At 40.8% G+C, this 24,905-nt stretch overlaps 2 protein-coding genes across 3 annotated transcripts in view; one reads left to right on the top strand and one right to left on the bottom strand.

Moving 5' to 3' along the window:
* LOC122559986 (e2f-associated phosphoprotein) overlaps positions 1-8,390 on the top strand; it is a 19,345-nt gene extending 10,955 nt beyond the window's left edge. Inside the window, exons 2-6 of the mRNA XM_043710112.1 lie at positions 1,557-1,735; positions 3,375-3,479; positions 5,706-5,823; positions 6,206-6,319; positions 7,244-8,390. Of these exons, the coding sequence (XP_043566047.1) occupies positions 1,557-1,735; positions 3,375-3,479; positions 5,706-5,823; positions 6,206-6,319; positions 7,244-7,523 (796 nt within the window). The 3' untranslated portion in view covers positions 7,524-8,390. The remainder of the gene's footprint in view (positions 1-1,556; positions 1,736-3,374; positions 3,480-5,705; positions 5,824-6,205; positions 6,320-7,243) is intronic.
* Positions 8,391-12,504: 4,114 nt separating this feature from the next.
* The window catches only part of tpx2 (TPX2 microtubule nucleation factor), a 38,342-nt gene continuing 25,941 nt past the window's right edge, over positions 12,505-24,905 (bottom strand). The window contains exons 10-16 of one of the 2 annotated variants that reach the window (XM_043710109.1): positions 23,667-23,886; positions 23,250-23,345; positions 17,970-18,146; positions 16,949-17,095; positions 16,334-16,445; positions 13,555-13,739; positions 12,505-12,615 (exon numbers count right to left, since the gene is read on the bottom strand). In XM_043710109.1, the coding sequence (XP_043566044.1) occupies positions 12,505-12,615; positions 13,555-13,739; positions 16,334-16,445; positions 16,949-17,095; positions 17,970-18,146; positions 23,250-23,345; positions 23,667-23,886 (1,048 nt within the window). The remainder of the gene's footprint in view (positions 12,616-13,554; positions 13,740-16,333; positions 16,446-16,948; positions 17,096-17,969; positions 18,147-23,249; positions 23,346-23,666; positions 23,887-24,905) is intronic. The other variant, XM_043710110.1, reaches the window with a different exon arrangement.

The following is a 24,905-nucleotide window of genomic DNA, read 5'->3' as shown; positions in this document are numbered from 1 at the left end:
GATGAAGTTGCGCGGGTATCCGTTTTTGGCGCATACCTTGTACAGGTGTTCCTCTTCCTCTTTTTGCAGTTCTGGTGTGCTGCAGTGTGTTGTCGCACTTTTGAATACTGTCTTGATGCAACTTCGTTTGTGTGTGTTGGGTGGTTGCTTTCATAGTTCAGGACTTGGTCTGTGTGTGTGGCTTTCCTGTATACCTTTGTGGTGAATTCTCCGTTCGGTGTTCTCTGTACCATCACGTCTAGGAATGGGAGTTGGTTGTCCTTTTCTTCTTCTCTCGTAAATCGGATTCCTGTTAGTGTGGCGTTGATGATCCGGTGTGTTTTCTCTATTTCTGTGTTTTTAATGATTACAAAGGTCTCATCAACATATCTGACCCAGAGTTTAGGTTGAATTTGTGATAAGACTGTTTGTTCTAACCTTTGCATTACTGCTTCAGCTATGAGTCCAGATGTAATATTGTGGCTACAAAAGCAGGTCTAAAGCAATTAATTATCATCTGACACCCTGAAAACCTACAAGATACAAGTCAGGAAACTCCCCACTTGCCTCAATGAGTGCAGTTCCGACACCATCAGGCAAAGAACCCAATTTAATCAGCATCCCATTCACTAATATAAGCATTTGTTGCCAAAATACAATGCTGCATCTCATCCAAGCTCCTTTGACAACTTCTGAGTTCCAAGATCTACCATGTAGAGGGACAAAGAGAGCAGATGATTGGGTTCCACACCACCAGCAAGTTCCCTTCCAAGCCACACACCATCCTGACTTGGAACTTGGATCCAATTTTAGAGTAGGAGTGGGCCATTTCCCCTTCCATCATTAATATAATCACAGTTGATCCTCTGTCTCAACATCATTTCACTTTTTTTTCTCCATGTCTCTCGATGCCTTTAATATCTCAAAATACAGTCTTGTTCTTGAACATACTCAGTAACCCAGTCTCCGTGGCATAGCCTTTATCCTGAGGCTGATGCAACAACATCCCTACATCTAATCTAACCGCCGTGTTAAAATTGTGTCGATCAGACACCAAATTCTATGAATGCAAGCCCTGTGGAACCAATTCCTCATAAATCTCAGTTGAGTGAACTCTTGGTGTATTCCTTCAAATGCAGGTATATCCTCTTTTTTTTAATTAGCGAGATCAAAACTGCACACACTATTTCAGCTGTAATCTCACCAAGGCTTGTATAACTGCAGGATGGCACCCTTACTTCTAAACCCAACAAAACTAGATCATCATCATTCCTTCACTTTTTGTCATAGGTTCAAAATCCTGGAACTCATTTCCTAATAGAAGGTTTATCTGTAGCGTGTTGACTCCAGTGGTTTAAGAAGACAGCTCACTACCACCACAATTTCTGAGATTGGTTGGTATTGACATGTCTTACTATTTCTAATCATTTTTTTGACTAAGATTGCCAATTATCAGATATTTCCAGAATTGGTAGAATAAGTTTCTGGGTTCTGTACAGTGTATTTGTTCCTTTCGTATATTTTGAGTATGGATAGGCCTTAATTTGGAAGCTTTGAATATATTTTGTTCCTCCCAGTTCTGAAGATGAGTTGGACATCCTTCTCCATGGTACGCCTGAACGTAAACGTAAACTGATCAAGGAGTACTTAACAGGAGAGAGTGAGTCCAGCGATGATGAATTTGAAAAAGAGATGGCAGCAGAACTGGATTCCACCATGAAAATTATTGAGAAGAGCTGGGAATTATCGGCTGAAGGTGTGTTCAGAGGGTTTTCAATGTGTCTCCTGAAATTAAATGTATTTTGTATCATTCCTTTGTCTTATTTTAGAAAATTAAACTCTAAACTTGGTGATTTCCTTGACTATTCAGTAAATTTCAAATTCTAGATCATACTAATGGATGCAAATGTAAAACAATCTCCTAACTCAGTTTCTTTTAAACAAAACTGCCAATTCCCAACTGCATGTGATTTGATGATGTAAATTAACTGCATTCATTAACTTGGACAATTCAAATATTAAATTTTAATTAAACTTCTAATCTTCACAGGTTAGTGCAAGTGCACACTGTTAGTTTTACTTTGTAATGAAGCTAACATAATTCTGAAAAAGAGTCACTTTAGACGTGATGTTAATTCTGTTTCTCTGTCCATAGATATTGCCACTTCCTGAGTTTCTCCAGCATTTTGTTTTATTTAATGAAGGTAACTATCTTATGGATTATATAGAAAGACTGTTGGCTCCAAAGAAACACATCCCAGTAAGTTATCCTCTTCAGAAGGGCATGAGACAATCACAGGGTTGTTAGAGATCAGAAGGAGGCCATTCAGCCCAGCATGTCTTCTGGCCTTCTGAAGGAGCAGTTCTGTAATGCTGTTTATTGCTCCTGTCTATATAAGATGAGGTGACAGCCTAGTGATATTATTGCTGGACTGTAAACCCAGAGACCCAGGTAATGTTCTGGGGACCTGAGTTCGAATCGCACCATGGAGAATGGTGGAATTTGAATTCAATAAAAATCTGGAATTGAGAGTCCTAATGATGACCATGAAACCATTGTCAATTGTTGGAAAAACTCACTTGATGCACTGATGTTCTTTAGGAAAGAAAACAGCCATCCTCATCTGGTCTGGCCTACACATGAGTCCAGACTCTGAACACTGTGGTTGACTCTTAACTGTGACAATTTAGGAATGGGAAATAAATGCTTGCCCTGCTAGCAACCTCTACATTCTGTGAATGAATAACAAAAGAATGCACATTTGTGTCCTGTCTGAGGAGTGTTTGTTGGGGTGGTGCCAAAACAGTCTTATTTGGTATCTGACCCCATGCTGTAACTGTCCTGGGAATGATTGTGGGATGATTGAGTGAGTGTAAAGGTGGCTTTATTCTCAGTTTGAAAGAGTAGAGGAAAATTTTCCTTCATTTTAATAGTAGAGTGAACTTTATTGTATGCCTGGCCCCTTTCCTGTACCTGTTCTGGAAGTTTTTGATGCAGATAATGAAGATAACATTACTTTTTAATCTAACCCTATGATGACTTGTTCTGGGAATGTTTGATGGAGACTGTACAGGAAGCTTTACCTTAAGTTTGAAAGTCGTTGGAGCAATTATTTTCTGTTTTAAAAGAGGGAGCTTTATTCTGTATCTAACCTTATGCTAAATCTGTCCTTAGAGTGTTTGATGCTGACAGTGTTGGGGGACCTTTTACTTGTGGTTTACTCTCAGTTTAAAAGAGGAGAGTGAGCATTACTCTGTATCTAACCCCATGCTGTTGTTGTCCCAAGAGTGTTTGATGGTGGCCAGGGTTTCATCCTTAATGCCTTAATGAGTATAATTTTCACACACAAGCAATTTTAATTGAAGAGTTGATCATCCTCATTCTTCATCATTAGGTGCTTCCTCAAGCATCGGAAGTTGTTGCTCCAGAGCTGTTCCTGGACCACAGTACTATGATGAAGTCTACTTCGACTCAGACTCTGAGGCTGAAGATGATCAAAGTAAGATTCCACCCATTCTGCTTTCCTACTTGCTTACTAATGTGAGCATTGTTATAGGACCAAATATTATGCATGAATTAGACCTCTGGTCCATGCAGATAGATTGAGGCAAACTTGAGCATGTTATTTGGATTCCTTGAGTTATCCTCTTCCGAAAGATAGGGGAAAATCAAAGAATTGTTACGGATCAGAAGAAGACCATTCAGCTCATTGTGTCTGTGATGGCTTTCTGAAGGAGTGGTTTCAGTGCCATTTACCTATCTTCTCCATGTACCCCTGCACATTCTTCTAGTTCAAATAATGATGTAATTCCCTTTAAAATATCTTGATTGAATCTGTCTCCATCACACTCTGACAGTGCATTCCAAATCCCAATCAATGAGGTTGGAAGTCTTGCCCGAAAGTTAATTTAAAGACCAGCAACTGAATTGACACTGCAGTTCCTGCTGGTCACATTGAGCTAGGCTCACCTTTAAAGTTGATGCTAGTAGGTGAGAACGTCACCTCAGCATAAATCTCAGTACTGTCCTGGGGTCCTTCACCCAGGCCTCTGAATTGCTAGTACAGTAATAGGATCACCTGCAGACGCTTTAGTTATCTGCAAAACCAGAACCTCAATTCTGTCTCTTAGTATTAAGAATTGAATAGGGCTGTCTGTAACTGCTGGAGGAGAGAGTCGGTTTCCTGCTTCTCGGCGAGGGTGGGGTCAGGTCCCTCTTCAAGATGCAGTGTGTTGATGCTGAAGGATTGAGTCTGAATCAGGGAGTTGATTCTATCTGCTATTTTGTTACCACTGCCAGTGCTGCTCTGAACATTTGATGTGTAGCAAGGAATTAGAGAAATTACCTACCCTTTTGATCCCCATAATGTGAACAGTGGTTCTCTATTTACTTCTGAGTAGGAGTTATTTTGTTGGCAAAGCTAATATTTATTGCCTCACCTCAATTTCCTGTGAGGTGAGCCATTTTCTTGAAAAGCTGTAGCTCGTTTGGTGTAGCAACACCTACCATGCTATCAGGAAGGGAGGTCCAGGATTTTGACCGGGCAGCAGGGCGATGGTAAGATTTGACTTCAAAATGATGTATGGTTTACAAGGGTCCTTGAAGTTGGTGGTGTCCTTCTCGATGGTAGAGGTCACAGTTTAGAAGATCATAGAATCCCCCTACAGTGTGGAAACAGGCTATTTGGCCCAACAAGTCCACACTGACCCTCCGAAGAGTAACCCACCCAAAAGGATATCCCCTTACCCATTTACTCTACGTTTACCCCTGACTAATGCACCTAACATACATATTCCTGAGCACTAAGGTCCTGTCAAAGGGGTTTTGCTGACTTACTGCTGTGTATTTTGTAGATGGTAGACACTGCAGCTACTGTGCCGGCTGGTATAGGATGTTGAAAGGTGGGATTGCCTTGTCCTGAAGTTAATTCCAAGCCTTTCCTGAGAACACTAATTCCATGTCCCTAACTGGTTAAGCAGTCCAGCCACTGTAACCTTTCTTCAAACTTTCAGATAATCTACTTTTGTTAGACAACAGAAATTGGCAGGCAGGTACCCTCTTATCCTTGCAATCGCTGCTTCTATGAGTTGCATCTCATAGAGAACGTACAGTAGTGATTCAACAGGAACTGGACAATTAGGTCCAGAAGAACCATGTAGCCAAAGGTACTGACAGGTTACACATTTAGCCTTCCTAATGGAGCTTGAGGGCATTGAAGGGGAAGGAATTTCTCATACACCAAAGTTGACCTCTGTGTGGGAGACATTATCCGCATATTAGTATAGGTATTGGCTAATAATAAAATGAAATATAAAAAGTCTCAATAGTTTGAGAATTTGAATTAGATATAAAAATCAGGAAGTTAAAAAAAAAATGTCACGCTTGCCCATTTGGCCAGCACCTCGTACAAGTCACAGCTACAAAGGGTTGATTTTGAACACGCTCTGAAGAATCTCCCAGAGCCACTGAGCTCAGTTATGTCAAAACAATAAAAAGAAGACATACCACAGTATTCTCTGGTAACTAAAATGGCAATAAATACAAGTCTTGATGTTGACACCCACATCCTATGTCTGATGGCAGAAATATGAACCGAAACTTCTGATTTAGAATAGAAAAAAAAATTGTCAGAGGATTGGAGTGAGGGGAGACCCCTAACTTTCCCTTCCATTCAAGAGTTCTTTTGCTGTCACTTCAACACTAAACATTGCCCTGATCCTTGCAGAAGAATGTGATTCAAAGAAGAAACACAAGAGGCGGAAGGTTCTGACAAATGATGAGCTGTTGTATGATCCAGATCAAGATGACCGTGATCAGGCCTGGGTTGACAGGCAGAGGAGAGGGTAAGTGAACCTTTTGCTGTGTGCTTGTGTTGAATGAAGGGATGTACTGATGAGTTGGTGGCAGATGTTCTCTGAGCATGAGACTGATGTGAATTCTGAAACAGCCTGCTGCTCTGACTTTAGTCTCAAACCATGGTCTGATCATAATGTACAAAAAGGCTGAGGATCTTGCGTTAGCAAACTTAATTTTTGAAAGAATAACAGTAACTACTTTGGAGGAAGCTAGATGATTTGGAAGAAACACTGGATTAATGACTTTGGGTATAATGAAAGCAGCAAATTGGATCATGATGTGAAGAAAACCTGAGGTTAAAATTTCCTGAAATATAGAATGTATTGGTGAATTTAATAAAATCTGACTCCCAATATTCTTCCTTTGCAGGTATCGTGGGCTTTATAACCAGTCAAACCAGTCCAAAGTAATGCCAGTTCCAACCAGTGATGCTGTTCTAAACTGCCCATCGTGTATGACAACTCTGTGCTTGGACTGTCAGCGGTAAGCAGCATGAGCAATTAGTTCCTGTGCAGATGCCAAGCTTGAAGCTAGTCAAATGTTCCAGATTCCGTTCCCAGTTAATAAGTTTGGTCACTGTCAGGATACTCTGGGACTGGGCTAGGGAGGGAAGACGAGCCACAGTTATCACACTTCACTGGTGTACAGAAGCTGCAGCATGTTTTTGGATAACAAGAGATTAGCCTGAGCTGGCAGTGATGCTCCCATCTACCCACAGCCTCAAATGTATCATTAACGAAAAGCTGGAGCAGCATTAATGTGTGAATCTGTTACCCAAGCAACAGTTAGTACCTTCGGGCAGATGAGTGGATATTTAGATCCTGTAAATATGCAGATAAACATCTGTTAAAAGGCCCTGTTCATAATTTATTTGCAAAGCAAGTATTGATAATGTGATGTTCAACATCCGTGCCACAGTTTCTTTCACTGTTGTGGATAGGAGATAATAAGAGAAAGGCATGTTACATCTGTTTATCTTTCGTAAAACCTAAAGGTCTTCACTTACAGTGGAAGACTTGTGACCTCCGCATGCCCTAAAATATTTCACATCAATTTAAATACATTAGAAACAAAAAGGAAATGCTGGCAATATTCAGTTGGTCAGAGGCCATATCAGTGGAGATGGCAAAAGAGTGTCCGGAAGTACAAGGAACTTCTGTTTGTGAAGAGAAGGCTGTGATGCTTGATAAACAATAAATTTGCCACTACATTAATTCCTAATTTCCTGCTCACCGTCAGCAAATCAGCTCTCACACAAGTGCAAATTTGGAAATGGAAGAATCATTTGTGTGGGGACACCACCCCACCTACACTGCTCCAAACTGGCATGCATCTGACATGCAACTTGTTTAGCTCAAACCTCAGAGTCCATCAGTGTAATTTTGTGTTCTCCTTTTATATTTCCAGGCATGAATTGTACAAAGAGCAATATAGGGCTATGTTTGTGATGAATTGTATTATTAACAGAGGAGAAGTTCTCAAATACAAGGAGGCAAGAAACCGCAAACGAAGGAACAAATACAAAAAAGTAAAAGGCCCAACGGCAGAGATCTTGCCTGGCTCACCACAGAACAGTGAGGAAGAAATGTATCATCCAGTGCGCTGTGCAGAGTGCTCAGTGGAAGTGGCAGTGTTTGACAAAGATGAAGTGTATCATTTCTTTAATGTTCTTGCCAGTCATTGTTAGAAAATCAATCAAATTTTAAAAACATTTAAGAACAGCTGAGTCTACTTTTTATAAAGTGAACATAGCAAAAGGTGGTTCAGGTAATCCTGTTAGGGGATCAAATGCTGCTGTTGGTTATCTACTGACCGTATTAATTATCATAGATAACAGAAATCCCATTTGTGACTGCTGCCACTTGGCCAACCTGACATCGAAAGCACATTGAATAAGATATTCCAACTCTCTTCCCTTCTTGTAATCTAATATTAATTTTGAGTGATTATTGTGCTGCTTGGATTCTGTTTAAATAATTCAGAATTTGCCCATTACATTTAAAAGTAACCCATTTCATAGTTTAAAAGAAACTTCATTGAAAGTTTTAATAGTGTTTTGAATGCCAGCTGTTTGTAGTAATAACATATTTAGCCGAAGACAGGTGTGGTCATCTGCTTTGCACAAAGCCCTGTGGACCTGTCTTTTGTAACACTTCTCTACCCACTGTAAAGCTAGTTAAAACTAATCAACTAACATAGACCTATAATTAGGCATTTCTGACCAAAGCAAACAGATGGGATTCTATTGTAATTTGAACCTACACATATTTGACAATTAGGTCTTTTAAGGCCTCTGATGTAACCATGTTCTCTCCATATGTAATTCTGGCCTCCGTCTACTGCCTAGGTTAAATTTTAGAATTTTGTCCACATCACTCCCCTTTTGTTTGAATCATGAGGAGCATGACAAGGAGATTAGACTTGAATAGGAATCCAACTGGTGACAAGATTTTGCCCAGATTCAAATTGATTTCATGTTGAATATTTAATGAATTTGGATTTTAAAAATGTCATGGTAAGAGTAAGCATTAAAAGAACAGTTTGTCATTGGAAAGCATTTGTTAACTAATCTGATCCCTTACCTGGACTTTTCTACATATGATACCAGGTCAAGATGGAGAAAACACAGCCAGACACCTTCAGCTTCAAGAGGAAAACATCGCTAGATCTGGTTTAGTCAGGAGAAGGATGTCTTGAGAATTCAACACTGCTCTGAAGGGATGAAGGGCAGATAATATATTTTTAAATCTTTTACCACTGGCCATACTAGTCTGAAAATGTCTGATCGCGGAAGTGAAGCAGACTCAGGCCTGGTTAGTACTTGGATGGGAGACCGCCTGGGAATACCAGGTGCAGTAGGCTTTATGGCGGCACAGCACCAGGTCCCAGGTTTGATTCCAGCCTTGGGTAACTGTCAGTCTCGAGTTTGCACATTCTCCCCGTGTCGGCGTGGATTTCCTCCAGGTGCTCTGGTTTCCTCCCACAGCCCAAAAATGTGCAGGTTAGGTGAATTGGCTATGCTAAACTGCCTGTAGTGTTGGTGATGGGGGAAATGTAGGGAATGGGTGTGGGTGGGTTGCTCTTCGGAGGGTCGGTATGGACTTGTTGGGCCAAAGGGCCTATTTCTACACTAATCTAATAACCCTATGCCCTCTACTTTTGATAGACCTGGCCTATTCACTTCATTTATGCCCCTCATGATTTTATAACCCCAATCAAAGGTCACCCCTCAGCCTCTTACACTGCTGGCGAAGAAGCCTATCCAGCCTTTGCTGATAATATAAGGATGTTACCAAAACTGGAAGATTCATAAGTCTTTTCTGCACCTAGTCCAGTTTAATGAAATCCTTTCTCTAGCAGGGCAATGAGAATTGTACACACTACTTCATAGATGATCTTGTACTACCATAACATGGCATCACAACTCCTACACTCAAAACTCTGACTAACATAGCCAAGTGTGCAAACATCTTTACATTGAAAGAAGATTGATGAGGGTAGAGCGGTAGATGTGATCTATATGGACTTCAGTAAGGCGTTCACCATGGGTGACTGATTAGCAAGGTTAGATCTCATGGAATACAGGGAAAACTAGCGCAGCAGGTCAGGCAGCATCTAGGGAACAGGAGAATCGACCAGTGGAGTACCACAAGGATCGGTGCTGGGTCCTTTACTTTTTGTCATTTACATAAATGATTTGGAAGTGAGCATAAGAGGTACAGTTAGTAAGTTTGCAGATGACACCAAAATTGGAAGTGTAGTGGACAGCGAAAAGGGTTACCTCAGATTACAACAGGATCTGCGCCAATGGGCTGAGAAGTGACAGATGGAGTTTAATTCAGATAAATGCAAGGTGCTGCATTTTGGGAAAGTAATTCTTAGGAGGACTTATACACTTAATGGTAAGGCCCTATGGACTGTTGCTAAACAAAGAGACCTTGGAGTGCAGGTTCCTACCTCCTTGAAATTGGAGTCGCAGGTAGATAGGATAGTGAAGAAGGCGTTTGGTATGCTTTCCTTTATTGATCAGAGTATTGGGAGGTCATGTTGCAGCCATACAGGAGATTGGTTAGACCACTGTTGGAATATTGCATGCAATTCTGGTTTCCTTCCTATCGGAACGATATTGGGAAACTTGAAAGGATTCAGAAAAGATTTACAAGGATGGTGCCATGGTTGGTGTATCTGAGCTATAGGGAGAGGCTGAACAGGCTGGGGCTGTTTTTCCTGGAGTGTCAGAGGCTGAGGGGTGACCTTATAGAGATTTACAAAATAATGAGGGGCATGGATAGGGTAAATAGACAAAGTCTTTTCCCGGAGGTCAGGGAGTCTAGAACTAGAAGGCATAGGTTTAGGGTGCGAGGGGAAAGATATAAAGGAGACCTAAGGGGCAACCTTTTCACACAGAGTGGTACGTGTATAGAATGAGCTGCCAGAGGATGTGGTGGAGGCTGGTACAATTGCAAATGAATAGGAAGGGTTTGGAGGGATATGGGCCAGGTGCTGGTAGGTAGGACTAGACTGGGTTGGGATATCTGGTCAGTGTGGACAGGTGGTCTATTTCCATGCTATGATTCTATGACTCAAAACACAAAGATAGATGAAACCAAAGCTTAGATGCCATTTGGAGTACTGCAAGCAGCTCTAAGCACCACACCATCAGATGGATATTTTAGTCGTGTAGCAAATAGGTTTACAAGAACAATGCCCAGAGTTCTAGGATTACATTGGAGGTCAGACTACACAAGCTTGTTTTCTCTAGAATGTAAAAAGGTTAAAGGGTGATCTGATCAAAGTCTTCAAGATGTAAATAGGAAGATAGGGCAAGATAAACTACTTCCACTGGTTGGGGATACTACAACTAAAGGGGCACACTGTAAGAGATAGGGTCAGACAGTTCAGAAGCACTTCTACAGACAAAGTTTGGCAGATGTTTCCTCAAGTGGCACTGTTAGATTTAAAGTTAAGATAGATAAACTTTTGTAAGCGAGAAAGAGAGATATGGGCCAAAGGCAAATATATGGAAGTAGGTGACAGAAAAAAAAACGAAACAAAATACCTTCCCTAAACAAGGGGGAAAAGAAAAAAAAATCTCCTCTTTAACAGTAGGAACACATCGACTGTGGCCTATCCAACACACAGTCAGTTCCCTAAACAGAGGAGATTCTAAAGCTCCTAGTTATAATACCCCACCCCACCCCACCCAACAGCAGTTGTTTATTTTTTTCCCCAGCACCCATGTTGTGTGTACAGGTATAAGAGACAGTGCAAGACAACAGGTGTACAAATCTTTATTCAATTTCCAACACCAGAGTGGCCAGTGACAAGCAGTGTCCTTCTCAAAGGGCAATGCTGCATGATCAAACAGTGAAGGGGAGGGCAGGGATTCAACCATAATCTAGTCTCGTGGCCATCATATCAGTCAGTCTACCATCAAACCAGGGGCTGGTCTAGCTTCAAAGAATATGCCAAAATCAGCACCTGGTATATCTCAAAAGGTGACAACCTAGTGAGGTTTAACACTAGAAAATTCTGTGGAACAAAGGGACCTTAGTGTGTTCATCCACAGATCTCTGAAGGCAGAAGGACATGTTAATAGGGTGGTGAAAAAGCCAAATGCGCCACTAGCAGTTCTCAAAACAGCACAGATTTCAAAAGCAGGGAAGTAATGTTGGAGTTGCATGGAACTTAGGTTTGAATTCCCTTCAACACTTGAGGCTTACTGCTGACCAGAAACTGAACTGGACAAGATACACAAATAATCTGGCTACAAGACCAGGTTAGATGCAGAGCACTTTCCTGACTTGCCTGGATAAGTGTAGCACAAACACCACTCAAGTCAACACCATCCACAACAAAGCAAAGCAGTCTTAATCAGTACCCCATGTACCAACTGAAAAATAAAGCTTTTTGTCTTTTACTCAAGATGAAGAAACATCAAAATTTATAGGAAAACAATTTATACCACGTGAAACAAAAATGAAAAGTGCTGAACTATTGCTAATAGTATTGTAATAGGGAACAGTTCTCCATGCTATTTCAAAATGATTCAATGCCCAAGTAATGTACTCTCTGCAGAATACAGGGCCCTGTATATGAGTCATGAATACACAGTGAACAATAACTAACTGCTCTTGCTTTCTAGGAGGTTCAAGCAGGGATTTGCTTTGATCACCTTCAAAAAAGGGGAATCATTAAGTGCTCAAAGCTGATCTTTCAGTCCACATTCATAACAGGCTAGAGTGTACTTACTGGTGAGACAAGATAGCTACATATAGAACAATGCTCTATGTTAAATGCATTCCTCATAGAATTGTTACCAGTGGTTTAGTTATTTCCCAAATCTAGACATTGGAACAATACAGCACATAAATGCCATATTGGAAGACCACTTTCATCTGGTTACCAAATTCACAATTTTCATGTTGAAGTTTAACAAGCTAAGAAAAAAAACTAAGGACAACTTTCTAAATATTTTATAATATTTATAACAGTGTGATTAAAATGCCTACCTTTATTGAGTGAAACAAAAGTTACAAAATTAGCGGATTATGAACCAAATACAACAGCTATGGCAATAATCCTGAAATCAAGTTAGTAACATTACAGACAGCTACAAACCCTCCAAAGTGATTCTGACCATAATACTGAAGATAAAGTAAGTTACATCACAGCCTGAATCTGTCTGAAAAATGAGGAGTATGTGGAACTGTAAGTTGCTGCTCACTGGGTTTGATTTCCACTTTCTTGTAATGTCGAACAGGATTTGCTTTATGTACCTGCAAAACAAAAAAAAGGTAGAGACTCAATTCTTTTTTCCCCATTTAAATTGTTCAGATGACCTGAAACCTGCAAACTCCACTAACATGAGGACATTGAAGTACCTTTGTTCAAAACAGATTGTGCCATAGCAAGCCTCACAGGAGTACGCCACTATAAATCCAAACCTAGAATGTGGTTTCTTTCACCCTCCCCAAAATACAGAACTTTGTACAGAGAGGCTCTTTCGACGAAAGAACTAAGCAAAGTAAAATTCATTTTCTTTTTAAAAAATCACTAACAATATCAAAGTACCTTATCTTGTTTTCAAGGATAAAATTTATTAATCCATGTTTAAGCAGCAAATGCCCAGGATTAGAAATAACTAGCACTAAACTTTTAAATCTGATACTCTTGTTATAGTTGATAATGATGAGTAATTAACCTGAAAATTCAAACAAATATCACCCATTAATAATACTGGCAAGATACTTGCTGGCCTAGAAGACTGAAAATAGTACTAAATGACTGATGGGAGCTGTTAAAATGAAGGCCACATGAGATAACTGAAATGTCTAACACCTATGGGTCTGCCGGTTACAGAAGCCATGCCATTTCAAACAAAAGCCCTGTTACTCTCAGTACTGTAAGTCAGAATCAGTTTAGACAAATAGAAACAGGAATCATTTTTACATCTCTCTCCTAAAACACAAACTAAAGTTCAAATGAATATTGGAATGCAGCTGGAAGATATGTCAAGAAATGACCGACACTCCCAAACCACTAGCCCCACTGAGCAGTTAGTTCACAGACCAGCTGGGAGATAGTAAATTGGATGTGTACGCTCCACAGGTGGATCGGAATGAAGAAACACTTTAACCAGTCTCTTTGATTTGAGCATTTGGAACCAACCATTTAACCAACTCCGCTAAACAGACCCCAAATAACCAGCTACTCACTAGCTCCTGCCGAAGTCGAGCAGTTTCTTCTCTTTCTCTTTCTTCATTTTCTTTTCGTTTCTTCTCTTCAAACTGTTCCCTCATGATTTCTTTTTCGGCTTTACGCATTTCAAATTCTGCACGCTCTTTTGCACGCTTCTCTGTAGCCAGTTCAAATGTCTGCTGAACTGTGGAATCAACATTTTCTAAGTTTGAAAAGCAAGGGTTCAAACAAAACATTAATCATTTGCTACAAAAGGAAAACACACTTTAGGGGGAAGAGAAAAGCAAAAAAAAAAAGACAATTAAGCCAACGAAAGAACCTCCTTCTGCAGTTCTCAGAATCATAGAATCCTTACAGTGTGAAAAGAGGCCATTTGGCCCATCAGGTACATACCTACCTTCTGAAGAGCATCTCACCCAGACCCAGTTCTCTCCATCTTATCTGTGACTCAGCCTTTACCATGGCCAATCCACCTAACCTGCACATTTTTGGACTGTGGGAGGAAACTGGAGAAATCCCACAGACAAAGGAAGAACATGCAAACTCCACACAGACAGACAGTCACAAGAGGCTGGAATCAAACCCAGGTCCCCGCCATGCCACCCTACAGCAACTTTAGATCTTCCTTGCCCAAATCTAATTTAGACCAAGCCAACAGTTCCTCTGGATTAAACTGTGTAAATCAAGAATCGTCCCCTTCTCTCCCACTCTATTTGTATTTGAACAGAATAATCTTGTTTCCACCATATCTCAAAAGGGACTCTCTGGTCTGGTGGAGCTTCTGAACAATTTTAGCACTGTTGTTTCATATCAATGCACATGTTCTTCAACTTTGTTTCTTCTGTCCAAATGTCAAATGCTTTTTTCAAATATAGGGATGCTCAAACACCATGCTTTTGGCCACGATACCCCACACAAAAAAACTTGACGATAGTTGTCTAAGCTCCAAGACAGTACTCATGCTCATCTCAACTTGCTCCTGACTTTCAAGGACACTCACCAAGTTACTTTACAGTGAAAGCCAATACTCAGCATCTGCTTAAATTATTTTCAGTGGCCTCACAGCTCCAGGGACCCGAGTTCGGTTCCAGCCTTTGGTGACTGTATGCGGAGTTTGCACATTTTCCGTGTCTGAGTGGGTTTCCTCCCAGTCCAAAGATGTGTAGGTTAGGGTGAATTGGCCAGGCAAAATTACCCACAGTATGCAGGGATGTGTAGGTTAAAGTGCATCAGTCAGGTGAAATGTGAAGTTATACAGTAGGGGAATGGGTCTGAGTGAGTTACTCTTCGAAGGGTCGATGTAGACTTGTTGGGCCAAATGGCCTGTTTCCACACTGTAGGGATTCTATGATTCTCCAGGGTCTCAAATTTCCACTCATTTGAAACCCAAACCTTGGCAATAGCCTTTATTTATATAATAACAGTAAAATGACAAGTGCTAGAGATCTAACTAAACAGTGCTGAAGAAACTAAACAGATCTGGCAAGAGAAATCAGACAGGTACCAGACTTGCTATTGTGCTACAGTTCCTCACTAAACATGTCAATACCTCATTTGAAGACTCCTTTCAGCAATAGCAATCACAATATAATTGAACTTTGCAGTCAATTTGAGGGCAAAAGAGTAGGCTGAAGACTAGACTTGAATAAAGGCAATTATGAAGGCATAAAATCTGAGCTAGCTAAAGAGACCCAGGAGACCAGCTTAAGGCAGAGAGTTGCAGTGGCAAACATTTAAGGAAATATTTCAGAAATGACATTCTAATGAGAACCACAGATGTTGGGTCTTTTAATTAAAAGTTAAAGATTTACGTCAAACTTTATATAATTATGCAAAGATCAAAAGCTGCTCAGTAGATTGGACAGATTATAAAACAAAGAATGACTAACATGTTAATGGGGGGGGTGGAAAACTGGAGTACAACAGACAGTCAGCCAGAAATTTTAAAGACAGATTTAAAAAAAGGTTTCTACACTTTGGTAACACCTGTGTTTGATAAACTTTAGGTGTTGGCCCTATAGATAGAAACTAATAATGGGAAGTGACAAAATGGCAGAAGATTTGAACAAACAATTTACACCAGTCTTTACTACAGAAGACAGAAAAGTAACAACCCCAAAATGTCTGTAAAAGTCAAAAAATGGAAGGAGAGAGGATCTCAGGAAAAAAATAATAATATCAATCACCAAGGAAACGATACTGAGCAATTTGTAGCAGCTATAGATTGACAAGTTACTAGGTCCTGATGGAATCCATCCTAGGGTCTTCAAAGTGGCTGACAAGATAGAGGACACATCGATTTTGATTTTCTAAAATCCCTTTGACTCAATGTTCCACGGATTAGAAAATAGCAACCATAACTCCATTTTTCAAGAGGAGGAGACAAAACAAGGTAATAGGCCAGTTGGCTTAACATTTGTCTTAGGGAAGATGTTAGAACTTATTAGTAAAGACTTTCTAGCAAGACATTTAAAAGATAAATGGTAAATAGATAGAATCAAGCTGGAAAAATGGAAATCATGTTTAATCAATCTATTGTGGGTAGGTTTACTACAAGCAGATAACCCTTCAAAAGACTTTCATGAACCACAGCAACATCTAGAAAAGACAGCATTCAGCAACTAAAGATTTCAGATGGGAAAGACTTTGGGGTTAACTAAGTGGAAATTCCCATAATCAGACTACAGGACCCTCTCTTGTAACCACTGGTAGTCAGTTTACTACATTTTATAACATTTCACTGTAGAGTTTCCTGCGCACCATCGCCTTTCCAAAAAAATAAAGCTAATAGATTACCTATTAATGACCGGTCTGCCTTCTTTGGGAGAAATGGTTCACGATAAATGACAGAATTGGGGTTAGCTTTAAAGCATGCTGCTTCTTTTTGTTGTCTCAGCTCTTCTTTCATCTGTAGAAAGAAATTACATCTTCTTAAACCTTACTGTTCACAAGCAGGACTTGGACCGTTCAAAAGTAACACCTACCATTTCCCCATCTTGCTTGAGCACCCACTGCCACCCCCTCACATCTAATTCCCAGCAGGAATAACCAAATAGGATTATGAAGCCCTAATTTGTCTGATATCCAGTGTAGGTTTCTTGGGTAAAAGCCAAGAATGACAAGGTGCCTTTGGTCCCAGTGTTTTTTGTTTAATCCAATTGAGGGCAGAGATATTCAACTCAGCATGAGTGGCCAGGGTTCTTTTTGAGGGGGGGAGGAAAAGAGGTGGGTAGCGTCTTCATCCTCTCCCTCCACTTCCTCCTCCCTCAATAATGGTACAAATCCATACTCCTGGTCAAGGTGGGGGCCAAAGAATCATCCATTGACAGGAGATTCGATTACCTAGAAGACAGGCAAAAAAAATGAAAAAAAACATGGTAGCCAAAAAAAAAACCCATCATAACCGCTTACCATCTGTGCCCAGCGTTGATCTCGGATAGCACCACGTTCCTCTAAACACAGATGGAATGGCTGCACTTTAGTTGGAGACTTCACCATCTTTTCTGGTAACCGAGTAGAATTAAAGTCAGGGAGCAGTTGAGCTTTAAAGCTAGGGAACTGTACAAGGGACAATATAGATATTAATAAGTAACAGTCTGGAAATAAGTTCAGACAAGTATAACTTGAACTAAAAGAAACTTTTGTCCAATTCAATCCCACACACTGACTACTTTTTCCAGATCTCCATAATCACACTGCAAAACACAAAAAAGAATTTTCCCTTTGTGAACGGGTTTTAAAATAATGACTTGTGGTTGCTGACCTACTTCTCGAAAATCTTTAACTAAACCTGCTCAAATGAAAACAATTCCAGTTTCTCCATGTATCTGAGCTCCCATCTCTCTAGTAAAGATCCTCTCAGCTCCCTAGAGACTTGATAGTCTTCTTTCAAGAAAAAGCAGGACAGCTAAGTTCACAAAATACCCTGGATGACGTCTTATGTTTGTGAAGAATTACCGTGACTTCCTTGTTTTCATAGAATCCCTAAAAAATCCATAGTGAAGGAAGAGGCGATTTGGTCCATCAAGTATGCACTGACCCTCCGAAGAGCATCCCACCCACTCCCACAACCCCATCCTATCCCCGTAACCCCACATTTATCATGGCTAAATCGATCTTACCTGCACATCTTTGGACTATGGGAGCAAACTGGAGCACCTGATAGAAACACAGATATGGGGAGAACGTGCAAACTCCACACAGACATGGTCACCCATGGTTGGAATCAAACCCAGGTCCCTAACACTGAAGCAGCTAACCACTCACTCAGACATCATGCTGCCAATTTCAGATTTAAACATGCCCTGTAACCTAACCATATTGTCAACTTGTCTGGCTAACTTCCAAGATATAAAAATTTGTGTAACCTCTCAAATTGGATTCTGAAGAGTGGCCATTTTTTAAATCAATTAAATGTTTAAATGAATTTTACCTCAGTCAACTCTTTGCGCAATTCTTGTATTTTTTTCTCCTTTAATGCTTCCCTCTGTTTGTCCCGTGCTTCAAATGAGAATGGCTGAACTTCTATAAGCTTGTCTTCCAAAGATTTTGGCTTGAATGGGATAGCAGAGTGTGGCATGGGATTTGCTTTTATTACACGTTTCTCCTCCTACAAGTTTGAACAGGCAAGAGACTAGAGTGAGTCTTCATTCACCATACTAAACTCAGACAAGTACCACTAAACAAAACATCAGTGTTCTCGCAGCCTACATGCAAGTGAAAAACAACCATACAATCTCTTGGAAGATGCCCATTTCACGCATTATAAAATTTGAAATACACTTACTCCAATAAGGGCAAGCAATTGGCCCCAGGAGTCCCAGAACACACTCGGACCAGCAGCATAACTGTCTAAGCAAGCTTTACCCAGTACAAAGAGCTCAGCCATCTGGATCAAGATTGTGGGATCAAAAGGGACACCACAGGACTGGGATCAGGTCTGGCACTGGCACAAAAACTAGACAGACATCAGGACCTGACATGGCCATACAAATAGATTACAGCGGTGCTGGAAAAGCACAGCAAGTCAGGCAACATCCGAGGAGCAGGAAAAATCGATGTTTCGGGCAAAAGCCCTTCATCAGGAATAGAGGCAGGGTGCCTGCAGAATGGAGAGTGTTGTATCCGTTGCTCCCGATACGGTCTCCTCTAAACTGGGGAGATGGGACGCCTCCTCGCAGAGCGCTTTAGAGAACATCACCGGGACACCCATACCAGTCAACCCCACCGTCCCGTGGCCAACATTTCAACATCCCCTTCCACTCTGCCGAGGGTATGCAGTTCCTGGGACGCCTCCACCGCCGGCCCCTCACCACCTGAGGTCTGGAGGAAGAACGCATCTTCCGTCTCAGAGCACTTCAACTCCATGGCATCAATGTGGATTTCACCGGTTTCCTCATTTCCCCTTCCCCCCACCTCAAGCCTTCCAGCTCAGCACCACCCTCATGACCTGTCCTATCTTCCTTTCCACCTATCCATTCCTCCCTCCTCTCTGACCTATCACCTCCAACCCCACCCCCATTCACCTATTGTACTCTATGCTACTTTCTCCCCACCTCCATCTCATTTATCTCTCCATTCTGCAGGCTCATTCCCAATGATGGGCTTTTGTCAGATACATTGATTTTCCTGCTCCTCGGATGCTGCCTGACCTGCTGTGCTTTTCCAGCACCACTCTAATCTAGACTCTGGTTTCCAGCAATATATAGTCCTTGTTTTTACCATGGCCATACAAATAAACCACCCACATTAGTGCAAGGCTGTTGAGAAAAGAAATTCCACTTGAGTAAAATGATGCAGCTGCAACAAGATCCAAACAATTAGGGTTCAGAAGTGCCCTGGGAGCCAGTATGTCAAAGTCAGATGCATACCAAAAAACAGATCTTGCAGTCCAACTCGTCTGTGCTGAGTCCCATTTGGCTCTTTTCCCTCTAAACCCTTCCTATTCATATACCCATCTAGGTGCCTTTTAAATATTGCAGTTGTACTAGCCTCCACCACTTCCACTGACAGTTCATTCCATATACTCACCACTCTGAAAAAGTTGCCCCAGAGGTCTTTAATATCTTTCCCCTCTCACCCTAAACCTATGCCCTCTAGTTTGGGACTACCCCGGGGAAAATACCTTGCCTATTCACCCTATCCATTCCTTTCACAATTTTATAAACTTCTAAGTTCACCATGCAGCCTCTGACGCTCAAGGGAAAATAGCCCCAGCCTATTCAGCCACTCCCTATAACTCAACCCCTCCTCCCTGGCAACATACTTATAAAAAGTAGGTAAAAACAATGACTGCAGATGCTGGAAACCAGATTTTGGATTAGTGGTGCTGGAAGAGCACAGCAGTTCAGGCAGCATCCGAGGAGCAGCAACAGCATACTTATAAATCTTTTCTGAACTCTGTCAAGTTTCACAACATCTTTCCTGCAGAAAGAAGACCAGATCTGAACACAGTAATTCAAGATGCAGCCATGTCTTGTTATTGGAGCTCAACAAAAAACCCCAAAAGCTATCCAGACCCTTCATGTGCTCAAACAAAAAATAAACATTGGGGAGCCATTAATAGTGTGGCTGAGAATAGGGAGGAAGCCAATTAGCAGTGTTTGCTTGGTGCAGAATCCAGGGGTAGTGTAAGCTTAGGGTAACAGATCAAACGCTCAAGACTTAAGCAATCAAGGTGCTGCATGACAAATCATCTGAGGGAGTCCCAGGGCTATAATCTTTGAAAGTGAAGAATTAGCACTGTTTATATAAGAAAGGGCTTTAACAAGATAGCAAGACTGTCACAATACCAGTATCATTGACTTGGGGTTATTGTAGAGAAAGCCATGGGATACATCTTGATGGCATTTGAATTCATGGACATTGCATCACTCAGCAAGACAGCATTCATTGCCCTCAAGAGGGTGGTGAACAGCCTTCAAATGCCGAAGTCCTTGGGGTATAGGTATAGCCACAGTTGCTAATAGGTATACTGTGAGGGGTTTCATGATAGTTTGTCTATTACCGACTATTGACTTCACACTCTTAACACTAAAATACAAATTCAAATAGATGAGTGAAAGACTATTATTTAGGACATAATTGTCAATGAAACTGTATTATAACCAAGGCTGCAGGAGTGTACTGTCTCTACAATGGTCCACTACACACAACATGAAATAAACATATTTTTTCCAGCTACCAAGATGACAAATTAAATGTCTATTCTATAATAAAGTTTTAAAACATGGATCTAGCAATCAAGTTTCTCAAAACAAAAACCCATTGAATAATTAGTTAACAGAAAATCAGTACTGTAGCAAATATGGTTATCCAATATCCCTAAAAACACATTCTTCAAAGAAAAAAAAAACCGAAAGAGGTTGGCCTTCTGCAGAAAAAACAATTCAGCAAGTGAGCTGCTCTTGAAGACAAAAAAAAAAGGATGTTCTCAAGTAATAGACTCTGATGTGCTGGCACGTGATAAAGTCACTAATCATACACAGTTGCAGACAGTTTCCTTGTTTTCATCACGAATCAAGAGGTGTTACTTTTCAGGAAGCAGAGTGGCAAGGTAGCTTCTTTCCTCCAACTGAATCAGATAAAAAGAACAACCTCATTAAGCTAGTCACTATGCAAAACAGCCTTGTCACAGTCAGCACCAAAGCAAACTATTATCACAGCACTGGATGCTGGTGATATTTTTAATAAGATCTACCAAGCATAGAGAATTTTCAGTGACCTGGAGTGGCTTCTTTAAGAAGGTATCTGCACAAACGTTTAAATTCCTTTTACAACATTCCTTCAGAACTCCAGTCCTCCAAGTAATCCTAAGTACATTCACAACATAACACAAAGGTAACTATGAATTAGCTTTCTCCTAGTCAATACCCAAGAGCCACACAGATGGGAAAATGGCTGTTTCCAGAACGTTAATTTTGCCTTCATACAGATCACCTAGTAACAGGTTTTTCAATTTTTAATTAGCAATGGGTTAAAAAGGTTATGGGGAACAGCAGGACAGTGGAAAAGAGATCAGTGGAAAATGATGGAGCAGGTTTGAATTGCACCATAGAATTCCTACAGGGTGGAAACAGGCCATTAGGCCCAACAAGTCCACACTGACCCTCCAAAGAATATCCCACGCAGACCATTCCACTACCCCTATTACTTTACATTTCCCATGGCTAACACACCTAACCTAAATATCCCTGAACACTATGGGTAACTGAGCATGGCCAATTCACCCCAACCTACGCATCTTTGGACTAGGAGAAAACTCACGTAGACACGGGGAGAATGGGCAAACTCCACAGTCGACAGAAGCAGGAATCGAACCCAGGTTCCTGGCGCTGTGACGCAGCAGTGCTAACTACTCCTAGTCCTTCTATGACACCAGGCATCTTCCCATGCCCAAGATAAAAAGACATGCTACCTACACAAAGTCTTTAAACCATCCAAGTAAAAGTTCTCTCCAGAGAAAAAGCAGAGGGAAAAAAGAGCGACATCTTGAAACAGCTATAGTTGCTGTAAAGTAACACTGGGCTGTTAACAGCACTACACCCACAGAATCAGAAGCTGGAACCTTTGAGCTCTTAAATCTGTCCTGCTGAGTTCCAACACAACACAACACAACAAGACTTGAAGGATTAAACTCTTCACTGCAAGAAATCCAAGCATCCCAAATTGTAAATTCTCTACCTGTTGGCGTCCTTTAGTTTGTGGGATATAGGTAAAGTGTTACTTCTGCAACCATAATTGCTTATGCAAGGTAAATGAACTAACACCAGTGTATAATTGTTTCCATTCTTGGCTGAAACAATGTGAAGGAAATACATAATTGCTTTTCATTAGCTAAAAAATGTGCATACAAGATTGAAATGTGCCTGCAAACAATGTTACAGACAAACAGATAAGATGCAAAGAACATAGAGTTATGCCAAACTCGGCATATTGCCCTCATGTAGGCACTGAAACGAGCCAAGCGAGTTACAAATAAGGGAGAGGGTAAATAAGAGTCAGGGTCATCCAGCTTGGAGGAGGGGAGAAGTAAACAAGGGCGGAGCGCAACTGGGCAGGGGCAGAACACAAGAAGGAATATTTACAGGTTTGAAGGCCAATGAGGTAAACAGGGAAGTACCGAGAGAGACTCAATTAAACTGTATAAATTGTGGAGTAATTTTTGGATCAGGGTGCCTACTTGTTAGACACCAGTCTTGCAAGAACATTTCAATAAAATTCACTACTTCAGAATTTGACTCGGACTGAAATTTATTATATTTTGAGCTCTGTTTCTCAAGTTCATTTACCCATCAAGCTCAAAGAATCCCTCCACAGCTCTCCAGCTAATTCCCCTCCTGCCCCCACAAGACAAGGCAGTCTTTAAACCTTCCCTCTTTGACCACAATTTTGATTATCTGACCTGAAGTTTCCTTGAGACTCAGTAGCAGTTTTTGCTTTACAATGCTCCTGTGAAAGACCTTAGGATGTTCCATTACAAGAAAAAATTGTTCTAAAACAAATTACTGATGTGGTTATGGCCTGGCAGTGGCCATTGGGCCAAATGGCTTTCTTTCATGCTGAACATCTCTACAATTATATGGTGGCAGTTGGCTGCTTTTTCACTTTCAAATGAAGCATGAAGCAATAAATTGATTTGTTTTGGTAATGATCAGAATAGAGCTGGAGCTTTTATTTGACATCTATCATTAATTATAATCTATGTTCTTACCTTCTCCTCCTTGCGTGGAATTCTCACTCGGTTCTTCATTGTGAAAGCTGGGGATTTAGGCATAGTTATAGGTAGCAGTCTTTTCTCTGGAACTCCCTGCAAGTAAGTATTCATACATTGTGAAACAACCCACACACAATGGAAAATTATTTTTCTAAAAATGGATTGACAGGTTAGTAACTGATCAAATATTGCTTCAGCTCAACCAACAGCAACCTGAAAATGGGGGAAAAAGAAAAGTGTCGCCTTCAATGAGACAATAAACCAATCATCATAAAAACAAGCAAAAATTACAACCTTAGATAGTTCAAAGTCAGAATTTCATGTTGTATCGAATCTAGGAATTAATTCTGATATTACAATAAATGCCTGAAACACTATTTTTCTTTCAGAGTAAAGAAACAGAAGAATGCTTACCACTACGTCTTCTAGTATCTTAGTAGGACAGGGACGGGAATGGAAAACGTAATCCTCTGCCTCTTCCGGCTTTTTATTTTCCTCTCTCTCACGGATGCGCTTCTCTATCTCCAGATCAAAACCTATAGCTTTTGTTGGTTCCTTAATCTGTGGCTTCTTTGGAAGAATTGGGCCACCCTCAAGGAGTCGGGGATTTACTTCCTGGGCTTTGAATTTGTACCTGTAAAAGCAGGAATCAGGTCTGAATTAATTTCCAGTTCAATCACTAATCTGGGTCCCTAACACCTCAACATGAAATTGTAGTTGTTACTTAACTTCGTCCAAGTATTCATGGAGAAAAGTCCGAATAGACCAGTGTTCTCTATTCTCTCCATCTACTCAAAGCCTCAATTCTGAAGCCTTATCAGCGTAATTCAGAGAGGTGGTCAACAGTGTTATCAAGCTGCACTTGCTTGGCCACAGCATGCTAATAGATGCCCAAATCAGGTTCCATCAGGGCTACTTAGTTCCTGGCTTCATGTTTGATTCAAGATTACAATTGTCTTTTACAGAGAGAGTGAAAGCCTTAGACATCAAAGCAGCATTTACCATATCAAGTAAACTGCATTCAGTAGGAGTCGAGGTGGGGGCACAATTCAGTGGTTGGAGTCAAATTGAGAACAAAAGGAAGACACTTATGCTTGTTGACAATCCAGGACATCATAGCACAGTGGTGCCTTGGACGCAAACATCTAGAGCTGCTGCAATGACCTTGGCTCAAATCACAAGATCAAAAGTGGGCTTGATCACTGATAGAAGCAGGAGTAGACCATTCAGCTGAAGCTGCATTGAGATCATGGCTGATCTGTGGAATACCTTCATGTACCTTAATTACTGAACAAATATTTATCGGAGTTACCTCAGAGATAAAATTAACTGGGGTATCCACAATAATCAGCAGGTTTTATGATTCCTCAGGTAAGAGAAACTATACGCCATGTCCATATGCAACAAAACCTGATCAGCAGCTGGTTTGGGTTGATTAATGGTATAAATTGCCAGGCAATGGCTACCTCCAATGTGAGGCTTTAAATCATTCCTCCTTGACATGACCATCACTAGATCTACCACTCTGCAGGACTAGTTAACCGTAAATCTTAGAGTCAGGCAAATTGACTTAAATTGCTTTTCCATGACCAGAGATTGGCAGTCTCCATAACCCTTCTTTGCCCCCCTCAATATTTATTCCTTTTGACTACA

Source organism: Chiloscyllium plagiosum, chromosome 20 (assembly GCF_004010195.1).
Source record: "Chiloscyllium plagiosum isolate BGI_BamShark_2017 chromosome 20, ASM401019v2, whole genome shotgun sequence".
Lineage (NCBI taxonomy): Eukaryota > Metazoa > Chordata > Chondrichthyes > Orectolobiformes > Hemiscylliidae > Chiloscyllium > Chiloscyllium plagiosum.
This window is presented reverse-complemented; position numbering and strand designations above follow the sequence as displayed.